The sequence below is a fragment of the Gouania willdenowi genome, chromosome 6 (genome assembly GCF_900634775.1).
Source record: "Gouania willdenowi chromosome 6, fGouWil2.1, whole genome shotgun sequence".
In the NCBI taxonomy this organism is placed as follows: Eukaryota; Metazoa; Chordata; class Actinopteri; order Blenniiformes; family Gobiesocidae; genus Gouania; species Gouania willdenowi.
The window spans coordinates 51,551,211-51,569,422 of record NC_041049.1 but is presented as its reverse complement, the minus strand read 5'-3'; the positions used below and the strand labels follow the sequence as shown (position 1 = coordinate 51,569,422).

Below are 18,212 nucleotides of genomic sequence, written 5' to 3'. Positions count from 1 at the left end.
CACCTGAACCACAATAACATCTCGAAAGTCTAACACTTGTTTTTGTAAAGTGATGAATGTGGTACGGTCAAGAATTTGGAACAGAAATCGGCTTTCTTTTCAGAGTGGCTCTTTACCGCATCCTAATATCAACAGCATTATATAAGCACTTGTCCCAGTTAACAAGATTTAGGCCTCTGAGGCCTGTTTCACCAAGATCTCATCCGTATTTAAATGCTTGTGTATTCAACAGTGAGAGATCATTCACATAATTCTGTTGCCCTTTGGCGCTACAGGAATCTGTCAACAGCAGTTATTTCCAAACCAGGAAATTGTCAAACAAACTAAGATAATTAGAAATGTAATATTGCTCAGATTTGATGGAAAACAGTGCGGTTGATCAACTTGATGGTGCGACTTTGCAGCAGATCACATTCACCACCAGCCATTAGAGTTTAAATGCAGCAACTCTGGTTATTTGCAACTGTCTAATCCACTAACAAATGCAATATATTACCCAGTTCTGTTTAAGCAAGCAAATTAAGTTAGCGTTTATTCAACAAAATATTCAATTTAAATTTTAAAAAAAATTATATTTTTCCTGTTTCATTTTTGAAAAATTGATCTACTACTGTGTTCAAGTGTAAATATTTGCAGGACCTCTAATTACCATATATTGGATTTAGTTACATATCCCAAATGAACTGAGTTGGCAAATGATATAACATTGCTGAGCTTCTGTGAGCTCACCAACTTTAAACCTTCTGGCCTAGTTTTTCTGCATCTGCTGAAAAGTGAAGCCAGTGCTCCTTGATCACCCACAAGAACAAGCACTACTAACGTAATCTGTTTGGCCAATTGGCTGTGACAGCTTTGGGCTGCGACGCTGGTGTAGTTTTTGTTTTTCGTTTTCTTTGCTCTCCTTCGAACAGGGAACACTGGAGTCTTGCGTTTTTGTCCCTCATAAACAACAGGGCAACACAACCCACGATTAAATCTTTCTATTAAGCAAACAAATGGCCTCTTTCACCAAGTCCCAGGAGAACAGAGAGACCACACAAAGCATTCTTCTCACAATGGACAAAGGCAGTGCTTTCCAACTGGCCAAGTTGTGTCATAACCTTAACGAAATGAGCCAATGCACTTCGACAGAGTATAATACCACTGAGATGGAGACTCACAGCCAAAGAGCAAACTATTGCTTTGCTTTTGGACATCGGGGACAGGAAAGTTTTTGTTTCTAATAGGTTTGGGTTCTCTGCTTACACGTTGTGCTCTCACCCATCCACCGTGCTGTTAATCCCATTAATATGAAGAGGGGCCAGGAGCCTGAGAATGCCCGAGGCTTAAGTACCATCAGTTAGCATTAGCCCTAGGAATCCAAACTCTTGTCTAGATCCATTAACAACTTAGTCCGACTGAGTCAAACTATTTAAGGCATGTGGCTAATTATGCCCTTAAGAAACAAATCCAACCTTCACTCATTGGTGCATTAAAAAAAATAAAAATGCCATCTCAGTTTGACCAATTCAACTCAATTTATTTATATAGCGCCAATTACAACAAAAGTAATCTCAAAGTGCTTCCACATGATCTTTTTATATTGATCTTGAGCAAGACATCAGAGATACAGATGGTACATCTTTTTTCACACAAATGATCTTTGATATACGTATCGATCAATGAGTCATACACTATGATTTATCTAATAAAACAATTATCAGGGCTAGTAGCTTTAGGAGTATTAGTCTGAGTCACCTGTGCTAATAGAAAATTTTGCGTGAAGGATTTGTCAGTTAGACTTATATTATACCGTGTTCTTATTAAAGGCGATCATCTCTAAGTGTTTGTGGCACACTGTCTGGGCACATGCTGCTTTTAATCACGATGCATTAAGGAAGATAATCTGTTGGATTTTAATGAAATTGCCCTGCATGTAGCGATGGATGCGAACATTTCAGAAACAAAGGTCAACACTCGGCGAAGACAATCAATAATACCCCAATCCACCAACACTGGGCAGTGACCCCGACAGCCACATATGGCCCCTTCCTTATCTCAGTGTGTACCTGGTGTTTGTTTGCAAAGTTAATCAAAGCCTGATTAACAGGGCTTTAGCAATGGCCTGGGTAGAATACAGCAAGGGCTTTTAAGAGAGATGGTACTATAGGGCTTTAAAACAAACGGCACAGCTGATGTCCAGCGGCTGCAACACTTTACAGATGGCAATGAGCCAGAGTGGTCACCTAAGTGACTCAGCTTTCTGTCAATTTCAAAGGCATCGCCCAAAATCGGAAGCCAATGTGTGATCAATCAGCACTCAAGTACATGGACAATCACATGTAATGAGGAATCATTTGTGTATCATGTTTCCTCTGGGTCTAGACACCATCTGGTATAAAGAAGCTGTGGGTGCCCAGTGGCGTGGAAGGAGCGAGCTCCCAGTAAAATGTCTGTAAGGATTACAGTGATTAAGTAAAAACGTCAACTATGGCTTCCTGGTACCACTATGACCAGCATTATAGCCTGCCACTGTCCAGACGATGTGTTTACTTTGCATTGTATACAGTGACTTGTGAAAGGCATTCCCGCTAACTAGCTTAAATCATAGAGATAAAATTGACTACAAATGTAAACAAAGGTTTCTTGTTACGCAGTTTCGTAAACATCATTGAAAGATCTGGTAAAGCTGCTACCAACGCACTTTGCATTGTGGGATGTGTAGTCCCGTAAACTGATGCTTTTACTTCATTCTGATTAGGGTGTCCCGATCTGATATTGATATCGGATATCGGTCCAATATCAGCCAGAAAACAAATATCGGATATTTTTGGACTGCATCTAAAATCTCCGATATATATTATATTATATTTATTCAATTGTAGAATACTGTAGATATTATGTGGAAGGTTAAAATTCTTGTAACCAATTGGTTAATAATAAATGGGTCAGTTTTTCTCATCCCTACTGTTGCTGACTATTGTTCTGTTTGAGTGACATCACTCGATCAAGCCTTTTGTAACATTCCACGCTACAAAATAAGTAATAAAAGTATGTATGATTCGTGCTGATATCATATCGTATCAATATCGGTACTGGCCAGTACGCAAGGCTACAATATTGGTATTGTATCGGGACATCCCTAATTCAGATATTATGGGGAATACAGGAAACCAACTCAAATGAAGAGTAGACCACCGACCCACTCTGCTGCACTGAAGACTTTATTAAGCCGATTTCAGGGTCCCAAAGGAAAGCTGTAATATGAGAGTCTCCACACTTTTTACATCAATGGACAAGCGCCAACAAAACACTTTTAAGTTCTCCTTTGCGATATTTCCAGATATGTGGGTTTTTCAGAGGTTTACTTCCTAAATGCAGCCCCAAGGCCAGGAGTTTTAACTTCAAGTGCGTGGAACTTTGTCACAAAGACGCAGTAAAAATGTGTTTTATTCAAGACCTGATGACTGTGAGCAGGTAAATGGGCCTCAAGTCTACTCAGCTGTTGTCTATTAGCCTGGATATGAACCCTTCATTTAAGATTCTCAAACATTTACAGTAGTTCTGTATGGCTTTGTAGTGTTTTGTGAGAAAAACATTAAGACAAAAACATTGACACCCCCATTATCATTACAGGTATTTTTTGTAACCAATTAAATACTATGACGTTCACTTATTAAGCAATCTGTGTGACAATTATTCTTTTTTAAATCAAAATTGAGAGCATGGGTAAATGGAAGCGTTATTACATATTGGAGGGGATTTTAGGGTTTTTCCAGCTTGGTGTGTTCTCAGGAGTGGTGTAAAGTTTAAGGGAGGACCATTTTACCGTACTCATATATTTTAAAAAGAATCAATAACTGTTCATCAGCAGCATTTATTTCCATGTGAATGGTAAATAAACCGCATGCAGTTATTAATCATCTGTATAATGCTAAAGCACTTTACGGTTCACTCATTATCTCACACACCAATATTCCACATATCCTTTAGTATATTCTTAAAGATCCCTTTAAACATTGTCACCATTTAATATCAGGATAGAAAAGAGCACAGTTTGGATGCTTCCAAAAAAAGATTGGACGACAACAAAAATACTTCACGCATTCACGACCAAAATTTTAACCAGAGAAAGACCTTACGTCGGGGAAGGTTCCGTTAAATTTGGAAAGGATCCAGATCAATATAGTGATTCTGATTAAAAAATCATTGAAAATAAAAAAAAAAAAATCATATCTTGGTTTATAACTGACATATCTTCATGAAATTTGACTCAGTTTTGTCTAGTTAGTTCCTCAATTACCCAACTGAGTTTCATCTGGATCGGATCTTAATTGCGCTTTTCATCAGGATTTTTAAAATTTTTTATTTGGTACCCACCCATACATTTGGACATACAGTTACATTTATCGATCGGTCTAGTAATTCCTTACAGACCATAAAAGTGTGAATATCTCTTGCAAAAATGGATGTTTGACGCTTGGCGGAGGTTTGCGCTCTCTGAGTGCTCTTTGTATTTATATTCCCTGCAGAAATCATATAGTTTTAACTTGCAAACACCTAACTTTTCACAGCATCAAACCAAATAAGCAAATATTACATGTATATGATGGATAAGAAGAAAAAAGTAGCATCGCTACTAGGGATGTAACGATTAATCGTAAGGCCGTTAAAAATCGATTCATTGGTATCACGATTCACATCGATACTGTGAAAATTGAATCGCAGTACTTTTTTAACCAGCAGAGGGCGCTATCCATAAGTGTTGGCGGCGGGCGGAATCTGGTAATACTTTCTTTCTGGCCGCCTTCTACTTTTAAACATGTTCATAAATGATTCCTTACCCCTTTAGCACCGAAAAAATATCTGTAATTTTACGTGAATATCTGTAAAAGTCACGTTTTTCTATTAGCTCTGTCTGCTAGCATAGCATCTCTTCTTCACTGCAAGACATCGTCATGCCAACCGACCACTGGGTTACCAGCGCCCTCTGCTGGTCCAAAGAAATATCTGACCTAAATACAGTGCAACGACTGTTTGGTTTTTTGTTCAATTGTCCAATTGTTCAGGCACAAAATACATTTTCAGTTGCACTTTTAAAAAGAACTATGATGCAGTTTTGCATTGTTTACTATAGAACTAGAATTTAAATTAATAGGCTTCTTCTTCATTTGTATTATTCCTTTATTTATTTCATTCAAGATTTATTTTTAGTTAAATTGCATTGTTTTGAATAGTTTATCAAGGAATTCTTTTGATAATGAAAAATAAAAGGAAAACAGTATAGTTTTTTTTTATAGTTTTTTCCCCCCAAAAAATAAAGGAATATTTTTCAGTCATCATTTTTCTACAGTCTCATTTTGTAAAATAAATCGTGAGAGAACCGTATCTTGAACCCAGTAATATGAATCCAATCGCATCGGGAGTTGAGTGAATCGTCAAATCCCTAATGTCTACTATTAATTTACCCCACAAGCAATCTTCTGATTTCCATTTCCCTCATCAATCCACTTCTATTAGCAAGCATCTAATCTGATCTAATGCCATTAGGTATTAAAATATAGATCATACAGATTAGAACAGTACATGCCAAAAGAGGGACACACAATATGAAAACAAGAAACCACACAGCCAAGAATCAGTTAGAGAGATGATACAAAGCTCCATAAATTAATGTCAAACTGCAGAAGTGAGTAATAAGTCTTTGAGTGTTTTTCACTTCATCTCATCACCCATTCAAGAAAGAAATACGTTGTACAGCCAGTTGAAATGAAAAATAAGAGTTTTTGAGTCTGTGCCACTTTGTCACAAAGCCATTTCCGCAGACTCATTATCCACCGTCTCTGCCATTGGGAACTTCGGTGTCTCCATCCTGGCAACTGAAGGCAAACACCACATCCTCCGTTTGAATCCACTTCAAAAGCTTTTCCGTTAAACTGGTGAAGAGAGGAAAAAAAACAAAAAAACCCTTAACTGCTCACCAAATGGGACCATCTGGATGATGGGAGCTGGAGGCCGACAAGAATTTGGGGTTAGTTAAAGAGAAATCATACAGAGAAGAGAGAAGGGGTTAGAGCAAAGATGCAACATCCAAAGAACCATGTTGCATCCCATCTGCAGAGAGGAGGGTAATTATAGGGCAGAGACAGAGAAAACCCAACAGGGAGAAAGAGGGAAATTCAGACTGCTAGGTTACCGCCCATGAGCTCTCGACATAACCACAGTGCTACCCAGTCAAGCAGAAAAGCCTATGGAAGAATACTTCCAGAACACTGCACAGACACGCAATGCCAAAGAAGAGACTAAGATATTTAAGAAAAGATGATAAAGCCAACAGGAAACGGAAAAACGTAACGTGAGGTGAACACAGGTGAAACCCTACAATTCAATTCAATTACGAACCATGTTTTTTTTTTTTTTTTTTTTGCCAATGATGAGAGGTGGGAATTTTTAGATTTTTTAAAACTGTTCAGAATCAGTTTATTGATCTGGATCCCCTCGGAAATGTAATGGAATCTTCCATGGTGTAAGGCAGACATAGGCAACTGGCAACCCGGGGGCCACATTCGGCCCTCAGTCTAATTTAATGCGGCCCCCAAAGTAAATGTGCAAAATGACAGAAAAATACACAAAACAAGAGCAAGAATACATACACAAAGAATCACAACACTGCAGGAAAATAAAGTAAAAGACGAGAGAAAAACACACAAAATTACTACAAAAATGACAACAGTAATACACACAAAATACTCCAAAAAAACTCAAAATTACTACAAAAATGACAACAATAATACACAAAACTACTCAGAAAAATATGCAAAATTACAGAAAATTACAACAAAAGTTCACCAAGACAAGAAAAACACAGAAAATGACTCAGCAAACCCACAGTACTAACAAACAAGCAAAATGACAGCACAAATACACAACATGACTCATAAAAACTCATATTTTACAGGAAAAATACACAAAAGGACGACAGAAATGCACAAAATGCCTCAGATTGAGCAAGACAACAATAAACATACACAGAATGAGAGAAAAACACTTATTATAAAAACTATCTGTTCTATATTGTATTAATGCTCAGATCGCTCAGTATTCTAAATGCTGACATGAATGTTGATCATGTGGCCCTCTGAACAAACAAACACAGTTTTGTGGCCCCTACTGTGATAAAAGTTGGTGTATCTTTGGTCTGCCTAACAAATAAATGCTGGTGAAGGTGGAGGTATCGTAATAATGCTTTAATAATAAACTGTTTCAGCAAAACTCTACCTTATTAAACCTTTGGCTTGTGATCTTTCAGGGGGGTTTTTTGGTCAGAACCCTAATACTCAACGACTGGATCTCAAGCTAATAATCGTTTCAGTACACTTTACTTTACTACTACGTTGCAACTTTTCTAACATGCCAGCTGACTGGAAATCACAGAGTATTGAAGCAGTATTTCAAGTTCCTCCAACTCGTGCACTCAGCTCTAATAGAGGAGCGATATGAACTGTCTGATGTATGACTCCCATTTGGCGCTGCTCGTGTCAAAGCTGTGTACACATGAATGATGAGTGTGCCCGGGGGAGGGACAGGAAAAGCCCCCCCTGGGATGATTTGGCAACGCTGAGCAGGTCACTCACTCATTCAGCTTGTCGTTTTTTATCAAAGGAGGGGCTCTGATTCAGAGCGAGGTCAGAAATCTGCTGCAGAATGAAAACCGGGTTTTTTTGGAGTCTGGAGGGTAGGAATTCAATCATGTGTAACCATTTTCTCACCACATTGGTAGCTTTGTATGTACAATTCAGTCTCACATGCTTGAATACAGTATGTTAACACTGAGAACAGCACATTTCATAAGGCAAAGATGGGCAACTTTTATCACTGCATGGGCCACAAAAATACGTGATTTTCTGATCCAAGGGCCACATGATCAACATTCATGTCAGCAGTTAGAACAATGAGCAATCTGAGCGCTGGTACAGGAAAGAACAAATGGTTTGACGCATTTTTTGTGTAAATTAGTGTGTTTTTTGGAATCTTTTTGAGTATTGCAGAAACCATTTATTGTGTTTTTCAACTCATTTTGTGTGATATTGTTGTTATTTAGTGTATTTTTGGAGAAATTTGGGGTGTTTTGTCATTTTGTATGTTGGATGCATATTTTTCAGTCATGTGTCAAATGTACTGAGCCACACAAAATCCGACCGAGGGCCGCATGTGGCCCCCAGGCTGCCAGTTGCCAATGTCTAAGAAGCTAAAACGCAAATTCTCACAGTTTTCTAACATTCCCAAGGAGAAAATCAATAAGTATTCCGTTACTACACCAACACATTCAACCAATCAATTGTAAATCCCTCCACAGTATGTTTAAATCTTGCCCTAAGCCCAAACACACCACAATCTATTATTTTACACTAAATCAGAAGGTGAGAAGCATTTCTCTTGCAGCCAGAAGCTAAATTTAAGCCCGATCGCTCTCCGGATAGCAAGGAATCAATGCTTCCCCTGGCTGAATATTTATCATTTTTATATTCCACAACTATAACTCATTAACAATCAATAAAGGACTAAGAATTAGTGCTTTGAATGTGAATCCTGTTTGCAAGTGAGAATATAACATCATGTTCTACCAGTCAGAGCTTCCAAAGATTGCAATTTCATTACTTTAACAATGGCCACGGTTACATGATGTTTTTTAATTCGGAATTAGTTATTCCGAATTAAATGATTCCGAATTAAAGTGTTCTGCTTCGTGTTTACATGGAATTAGTAATTACCGAACTGAGGTTTACATGGAAACCGGTTTATTCCGCTCTAGTTAATTCCGCTTTAGGTGTGGGGGTTGGGAAGGCTCTGATTGGACAGTGGGAGAACATGACGTATCACGTCTATCGGGAGAAACACACAACAAACGGCTGTAACACAGAACACCAGACGAGAACTGTTTTCACCTCTATTTTTTTAGTGTCACCCGTCCGATGAAGCCTGTTCCGTTTGCTGATCTCCATGTGTGTGATAAGTCCATGTGTCCGTGTTAATGTCTGCACGTTTATGCCTCTGTTCATCCCCTTTTTTCATTATATCCATGTCTTTTAAAGTTCTTATTAAATGGAGTCGGCTCTATTCTGGGCCGCCATGTTGGATTATGTCGTCACCCAGCGCGTCGCACATGCACAGAACAATCGGAATTAACTTAAAGTGGAATTAAGTGTTGTTAACTGTTTACAAGAAAGAGGAATTATTTAATTCGGAATTAAAAACAGAATAAACCAGTCACCTAATTCGGAATTATGTTTAATTTGGAATTAAATTAGCATTAGGAAATAAGTGTTTACATTGTCAGGTTAAAGAGGAATTAACTTTTATTCCGCTTTAAGAAGGAATTAAAGCTCCCATGTAAACGTGGCCAGTGTCACATCAGCTTATTTCACATCAGTACCAGTTCCATCAGTCAGTCTTTGTTTCCCTACGCTTTAACAATATGATCTGAGTCGCACGCGTCCTTCCTCTGCCTCCCCCCGTGTCCTCTCCCCGGTGGGAAGAACCCGAGGGGACGGGAGACGCCTGCTAATTGCGAGCCTGAGCACATGGTGTTAAACAGATACGGCTGGGTGACAAATCGCCTGCAATCAACAACCAAAATGTAGACAAGAGGAATGTGTCAGAGGAAACCTTTTAAAGCTCACATCTAACAGATCAATTCTAGCTCTCATTGGCTTCTTTGGACCTAAACTGAAGACACGGAAGCATGAAGACAAATAAGACGCAACTTATCATTCTTGTGCTAAATCACCTGACCTTAGTGGGAAGTGGAAACCTACTCAGGCACAAGGAGGTGGAGGAGGAGGAGGAGAAGGAGGAGGAGGAGGAGGAGGAGGAGGAGGAGGAGGAGGAGGAGGAGGAGGAGAGAAGCAGAAGAAGAAGAAGAACAGAAGAAGAAGAAGAAGAAGAAGAAGAGAAGAAGAAGAAGAAAGAAGAAGAAGAAGAAAGAAGAAGAAGAAGAAGAAGAAGAAGAAGAAGAAGAAGAAGAAGAAGAGAAGAAGAAGAAGAAGAAAGAAGAAGAAGAAGAAGAAGAACGTGCCTGAGGGGAATGTGCTGAGCAGGAAGCCTTGTGTAAACAAAGATGGAAGCAAAGTCGTACAGGAAGTAAAAACAGTGGTTGATTTGTGGGGTGTTAATGTACCACTTGTTCACTCGTTTCCTCGGGATGTGTTTAAAAAAAAAAACATGTGCACATCATCTGTAATCACCATGAGGACAACTGCGATCACACAGAAACATGAAGTAACTGATGTGTTCTCAACTTCTTTTATTTGCCTACTTGATGAAAAATAGCAGAGAAAATGTTGACCCACATTGAGCCGTAGATGGCGAATAAAGAGCTGGAGGCACCAATAACCATTCATTCCAGCTGTGAGTAATGCATGACTCTGCTTTATAGCACCACAGGTCTGATATAGTCATGGATTTCAGCAGACAACTTCTCCCTATTTCAATTGAAATTTAGAACGTCAACACATTTCTCAAAAGTAGCACCAGTGCCACACGTTTTCACTTCCAGACATCAATTCACTGCTCAGCACAAAACTGGACTGAGTTGTCATCGTTCCACAAGCAAGCGCTAAATGCATTGGTGTTAATACATGGATATGTTGAATTAAATGGGAATTGCACTACAGGTGTTGGAGTGCCCAGATCCTATATTGTATTGGTGTTGGTCCAATATCACCTGGCACCTAAAACATCACATACAACCAGTTCATTCCAGACTCTGTTCCAGCATTTCTATCTGCAGCTGACAGAACTAAATACTGACAGTAAAAAAAATATTAATTATAATAATTGAAGTGGTTTTAAAATGTTATTTTGCACTTTGAAAGTATTTTATTTTATTTATTTTTTTGTTATTTCTTTTGCTTTTATTGGCTTCGTGGTTATTTTTTCAGGGTGTTCTGATCCATTTCCTACATGTCTTTTTATTTTCTTGTCGAATATTCTTATGTTTATGGTTGAAATGTAAAAACAATATATGTTCTCGAAGTATAGAGCTGAGGAAGAGCGATAAGATCTAACATTGTTTGTTGTCATCACAGATGTTGTGGAAGTGTGCATGTATATGTATATAATATATTAATTGATTTATGTAGTGATGGAAATGTCTGGAAAACTGAATGAAAAATGAAGGGTGGGAGATAATAAGAGCTACTTTATCCTTTTTGAGCAGTGTATTTATGTTAATACATAAAATACATGCTCACGTATATCTGCCCCAGGGCAGCTGTGGCTACAATAGTAGCTTACCACCAGTAAGACAGTAGATCAGGTGGATGGGTCGTCCTCTGATCAAGAGGTTGGGGGTTCGATCCAGGTCTATAGCGGTCTATGTGTTGAAGTGTCCTTGTGGTTGACTAGCTCTGGGTCAGTTTTTCTCATAGCTACTCTTGCTGACTAATGGTCTTTGTTTGAGTAACATCACTCTATCAAATCTTTTCTACTATTCCACACTACAAAATACGTGATAAAAGTATGTACTAGGCCTGGGTGATTTGATTTATTTATTTTTCTTATGCACTTAAAAATGACTGCAGACATCAGATATATTGTCAAAAGTGCAACTTTATTGCTGTGATTGTCCTCATTGGTTAAAATGCATAGAACAATCCCAAAATAAAAAGTAAATGAGGCTCTGTCATTCAACAATTTCAAACTTTAACCCAGGTTTAAGCAAAAGTGTAACAGCTACTTCACAGTAGCTTCAATTTTATGATTAAGAAATCAAATAATTACATATTTTATAACATTACAAATAAAAAAAATAAACTCTTCCCTTAGCATCTCAGCATAGTATGAATAAAAAATGAAACATGCCTGTGGCACACATATAGTCTACTCAAAGGGTAAACACATGTAAACAAAGAGGGGGTGGGCTCACAAGGACGGAACGCGCAAAAGTCCGAAAAAACTGCGGTGGAAAAAAAATAAATGAAAAATGTAAACTCGAATTTGTAAAATAAAATTTGTTTTTATCTGCAAATTCAATAAATTGCTTTTTTTTTTTTTTGCCCAGCCCTAGTATGTATGATGTATGCTGACATCGGATCGGATTGAGGTTGCAATATCGTATCAGAAGTGGAAAAGTTAGATCGGGACTCCCTTGTAGGTGAAGCTTGTGATGCACTACATTAAAATGAAAGAAGTCACATGTGCTGCTGTGTAATGACACACTGGTGTGTGTGTGTGTGTGTGTGTGTGTGTGTGAGCTGGAGGCTATAGTGATCATTCATTCATTCCTACCTGTCATCGTAGCAGAAATCTGCTCCCAGAGTGTTGACGTAGAGCAGCAGAGCCACGGCGCTGCTCAGCACCTCAGCGAACATCTCTGTGCACAGGAGACAACCAGAGGGAATCAAACTACAGCAAGGACGCACGGACGGACGCACGCCCGATCCCCGTCTGTGTCAGGATTGCTCCGCAAACACCAGTCCATCATCATCATCCCGTCCCTCCATCAGCACCGTCCAAGTGCACAAAGTGGATAATCCGGAGGTGGTTTGTGCTCTAACCCATGTTGGATCTGAGGCTGGGAGGAGCGCACACACTACACACACTGTACACACACACACACTACACACACTGTACACACACACACACTGTCTCACAAAGTGGGTGACAACACGCCGCACGCACACACAAGACCTCGAGCGCAGATCTAGTCAGTGCATTACAGCCGAGGTTCAGACCAATAACAAGCTCAGTGGGTGAGCCATGTCACATCCGGGTGGACCCTTCAAAGTAAATCTCGAACGAAGCGCCCCGTTATCAGGATCAGAAATGTTTTTTTTCTGTTTTTTTTTTTAAAGTTTAAAAACATTACAAGGAATTTGACTTGGTCATGAAACTCAGATGGTGTGAAATTTATTTTTAGTTTATTTATTTTTTCTTAGAAGTGTCACTAATGTTTGAATGTATTATTGTTGTAGCATGTATTTTTAAATTTTAAATTTTTTGCATTTTTACATTACGTGTGCGTGTGTGTGTGTGTGTGTGTGTGTGTGTGTGTGTGTGTGTGTGTGTGTGTGTGTGTGTGTGTGTGCGTGTGTGTGTGTGTGTGTGTGTGTGTGTGTGTGTGTGTGTGTGTGTGTGTGTGTGTGTGTGTGTGAATGTAATTTATAAATGCAAAAAAAAAAAAAAAAAAAAATGCTAAAAAAATAAATAATAAAGTGCAATAGTTAATATTGGACTGGATGCAAAATTTCAATTTGCCTTCACATAACAAAGTCTGAATAAAATAGAATCCTTTTATTGTCATTGCACAAGTACAATGAAATGAAATTGCACACGCCCCTTCCAACAACATTTAACTACAAGATTCAAGCCAAACAGACACAATCATCATAAAAACAAAAGGTACAGTAAAAGAATGTTGAAATAAAAAGTCCATCAGTATAAAAGTGCATGGCTATAAAAAAGAATAAAAAAAGAGACAGTATTTTGTTGTCCATAAATCAGTTGTGATGCTGGTGTCTATGGTGTGTGTTTGTCTGCAGTAATGATAAAAAACAAACAAACATTGAATCAACCAATCAGACCTGACTTTAAACTATTTGGGCCCTGCTCAAAAAGAGTACCCAAATAGAATATTATATTAATAATAATCGCTATGTTACTTTAGGTCAGTTTTTGTTAAAGTACAAAAATGTAATCTACTTTTCTGTTTTTATATAAACAGGAAAGTTTATTGAATTTTTCAGCTGGTTCAACTTCCCAACCATCTATTCTTCATCTATCCATAAAACTTTACTGTGATACAGGTTGAATAGCATATAGTAAAATTAATCGCAATATATAACAAAAGGTGTTATATGTTGTTTTACTGTAAATAGGCCTTGAAACTAAAACTTTACGCACACTTAATATTCATCACTAGTCTATCACAGCTAAGCCTAAACTATTGCATTTACATTAAGTTATTTAAGGTTATTTATTATTCATTGCATTGGACTATAAAATACTGGTGAAGTCAACAGCAGTCATAATAGATAAGTTATTCCATTATTCTTCAATCTGTGTTTTATAACAGAGATTATGATGTCTGATTTATGTTAAAAAAAAAAAATAAAAAAAAAAGTGGGAGGCATAGATACTACTAGATGTGAAGCGGATTTTTGAAATGGTTTAAGCGATAATATTAAAGCATATAAAAATTTGGTACAGTTAAAAATACTGAGAAAAAGAAAGTGGTTAATTACTCACTAATGCTTTTTAACCTTACGTGCTCAACCCTAAATGATAACATACCTTGTTTCTTTTGCTTTTTGCTTTTATTTTGCCTTTTGTTTTTGTTGTTGTTTTGTTTTTTTTTAATCTTGGATTGTACAACCATAAACACTAATACGTTATTCTCTCGTTCTCCAGTTTCCTTTATTTTATTTTGTAAAGACCACAAACACTATATTTATGTGTTATGCTTCTCAGTTGTTTGTTTGTTTTTTTGTGGATATGAATTGTGTAAATACAGCACTATAAAAATGAAGAAAGAGAGATAGGATTTCTTATAAGTTCTTTGAACTTCCACCTACTCCTTTTGAGTGACAACTTTGTATTCTTTTCCTTCTGTAATATTTGTTTTATTGATATGCTTCTCAAATGGTTTAAATAAATCAAATAAATAAATATAATAACATCTATGCTTTATATAATACTATATAATACATAGTAATCTGCATATTCTTTGTAATTTAATGTGTCATTTTATTTCATAATTTAAACTACATTGTTATTTACTTTTTTGTATTGCACTGTTTTTTCATTATTCTGTTTTTAGTGTAAAGTGCCCTTGGGTGGCCTGAAAGGAGCTTTGAAATAAAGCATATTATTATTATTATTATTATTATTATTATTATTATTATTATTATTATTATTATTATTATTATTATAAATAGTAGTAAGAAGTCAGACTTTTAGACTACATCAAATCCCTGTTTCCGGTTGCTTTCTTGCATCCTGTGTTTGTCATTCAGCTTTACACTTACGCACGTAGGGAGGACAGCTGAAGCGCATGCGCAGTGCCGGCTTCTCCATAAATCACGCTCCATGATTGTGGGACCTTTCGCTAAGGGTCACTACCTACCCAACAAACATCAGTCCGTATCATGAGAGCTCTCCGTCAGTGAGCAGCACCGTCATGCTGCAGGGACTCCCTGGATAGTGAACCATTATTACCGCTACTGCTACTACTGCTGCTGCTGTGATAAAAGCCACTTTGCTCTATCATACTGTTTGTTGGCTTTCTCACCACTTTCAGCTCCAAATAAAATAGCCATTCCCTCAGGGTGTTTTTTTAATTTTTTATTTCATTTTATTTATTTATTTTTTTGGTTGAATTTCTTGGAAAAATGAATAATTGCACAGCTTCGAGTCTAGCATCAAGTTTCCTACAGTGATTGTTTAGCACAGAAATGTGGATATAATAAAACGAAAAGGTCACAGAGGCGCTGCTGTGTTTATTCTCACTACTGATGGTTTACTGACAGAACAGCCACACAGGCTCCCTGCTCGAGTCTTAAATAACACAATTCTATAAAATGTTTTTTAATCAATAACTGTTAGTATATTAACTCCTGTAAAACAACCTGGTGGCTGTTTATGTGACACCACAGTCACTACTAGACTACCTAAACCTAATGGTTATTGACTGACATGTGTAGGATAACATGTCCCAAGACACATGTCCTAAAGTAGGTCAGTGTATGTTTTGGTCATTGGGTTTTTATGTTCAGAAAACGATATTAAGAAACAAAACAAAAAAAATAGTGTTTTTTTGTTTTTTTTATTATTAAAAAAATAAGATTGGAATTCAATTTTTATTTATTTATTTTTTTTTTTAATGAGGGTCAAGAAGAGATAAATAAAACTTTTAAAGTGGTTGATTATCATTTTGTGTTTCCAAAAATTTAAAAAAACATTTTTTTTTTACATTGTGTGACTGGAAAAATGTGTTTGAGGAAGGTGCTTGAATTTCCATGTTATTTTTTAAAATTTAAAATGAAAATCAAATAACTAATAATTAAAAAAACAAAAAAAAAACACTGTGTTTTTTTAATATCCTATCTAATAATCTCAACATACACTGTCCTTATAGTGAAATACATGATTTCCTAATGATTATGTTGGTGGTAAAGAAGGTTTATGTGTCTTTTATCCTGGTATTAAAAAGTTACGTTATAATATTTTTTTTTTTTCTCTACTGCATATGATTGAGAAGGAGATTTTTGGTCATGTTGTTGATGTAATGTGTTTGTTGATTAATTGATTTTACTGATAATTTTAAATGTTCTTATTGATTTTAAACAGTTGAAGGTTTTATCATGTACAGCACACTGAGTTGCCTTGTGTATGAAATGCGCTATACAAATAAATTTGCCTTGCCTTGCCTATAATTTGTTTATACATTTAAACAGTCTAATTATTAGAAACAGGCCTATTTATTACTCAATGTTTTAATTATCATCTTTTTATCTATTTTTGTATCCAATTCTGACTAACTTCAGTTCATATGATTGTAACTATGGGCGTGTATTGCCTGGGATCTGGTGATATGATTCGTATCCTGATGCGTTGGTCACAATATGATACGATATATCACGATATTAAAGTATAAGGCGATTTTTGCAATTCTTAAAATAAATATATGACTTAAGAAACAACTAATCTGTAAATGTGTACACCTTCATGAGAACATTAATTATGAAATATATTTTATTGGCATATTTTACACTCAAAACATTGGCTTTAACATGCCATGTGCCAACAACTTCAAATAAAAAAATAACACAATCTGCCTGTGAATTTTAAACCAACTTTGACTTTAGTGCAACTTAACTGAGGTATATGCCTAGAACAACACATAAATGCAGAAAGTTAATTCTTTCTTTTTAGATTTTATTGAAAAAACACAAGCTGGTCAACATGCCGAGGTTTCAGCCCTTCTTTGTGCAGCTACAATGTCTCCTGCAGTGGAAAAGACTTTCCTGGTTAAATAAAGGTTAATTTTTATTTATTTTTTTCATAGATATGGATGCATTTAGATTTGATACGAAAATCGCGCGACGTAATATTGCGATATATCGCAGAATCGATTTTTTTCAACAACCCTAGTTGTAACCATTTCATGTTACATTATTTATTTTTTATTTATTTATTTATTTATTTATTCAGTTTATTTCAGACATGGTTACATTCACTTTTTTTTTTTTTTTACATTTTTTTTTGTACATGCCGAAAAAGGAGACGAGAGAAGCAGTTTGCTTATCTGAGTCCCGTCTCCTGTTTTACCATCGCAAATTTACATGGGTTTACATGTCTCTCTGGTCAAACATTCTTGAGTTGTTCTGAACAGTCCTTTTTTGTGTATTCTCATCTGTAGTCAGTGTTGTCTTGTTTTTATTCCTCCTCCTCTCTATCGTTGTTCGTGTTGGCCTTGTTCCCTGCCAGACGTTGTTAGCATTCCTCCAGTTCAAGAATAGTTCCTTTTTCGAAGGTGTTTGGAAGGTTTTTTCCCTTTTCATCCATAATGTCACCACTCGGGAATGTCTCTTTTGGACACACAAGTTTGCAGCTTGTTTTGTCTCTAAATCAAGGTTAATCCAGCTGTTGTTAGTTCTATTGGCAGTGTTGTATTTTCCACTGTTAGATTTAACTTGTATAAACACATTATTATATCTTAGTTCATAAGCAAGGTAGTAATTTCATTGTATTATATCTTAGTTCATAAGCAAGGTAGTAATTTCATTGTACAGGAAAACGTGTTTCTAACTGCACATATGACAATAAACACTTTGAATTTAAATTTAATGTAATCCTTAATTACCCCACCACCTAGCAATTGAAATGAATAAATGACAGACCTTTTTTACTCTTGGTTTCCACATTTAATTCAGTCTCCGTAAAATAATCACAGTCTGAGTTTTGTTTCCAGTGTTATATATATATAGATCTGGGTCCATATCTATGATTACCATCAGTAATGTTGTTGTTTAGGTGGATCCTTCGTATTTTCCCAAGTCTTCCATCGTTTTGATGAGGATTGGTTTTCCGTCCTCTTCTCCCAGTGGTATGATGTAAATCCTGCAGTTTCTTGTCCAAGTCTTCACAATTTTTCCTCCTTTTTTTATTTGGCGTGCCTTCCATGCAATGCTTGCATTTTGTTTCGTCAGGTTTTCATTGATGTACGCCTTCGT

The 18,212-nt window shown here is 36.6% G+C and overlaps 1 protein-coding gene across 1 annotated transcript in view; it reads right to left on the bottom strand.

Moving 5' to 3' along the window:
• Positions 1 to 12,442, bottom strand: part of tmtc2b (transmembrane O-mannosyltransferase targeting cadherins 2b) — a 99,533-nt gene extending 87,091 nt beyond the window's left edge. The window contains exon 1 of the mRNA XM_028451168.1: positions 12,268 to 12,442. Within this exon, the coding sequence (XP_028306969.1) occupies positions 12,268 to 12,350 (83 nt within the window). The 5' untranslated portion in view covers positions 12,351 to 12,442. The remainder of the gene's footprint in view (positions 1 to 12,267) is intronic.
• Positions 12,443 to 18,212: the final 5,770 nt, after the last annotated feature.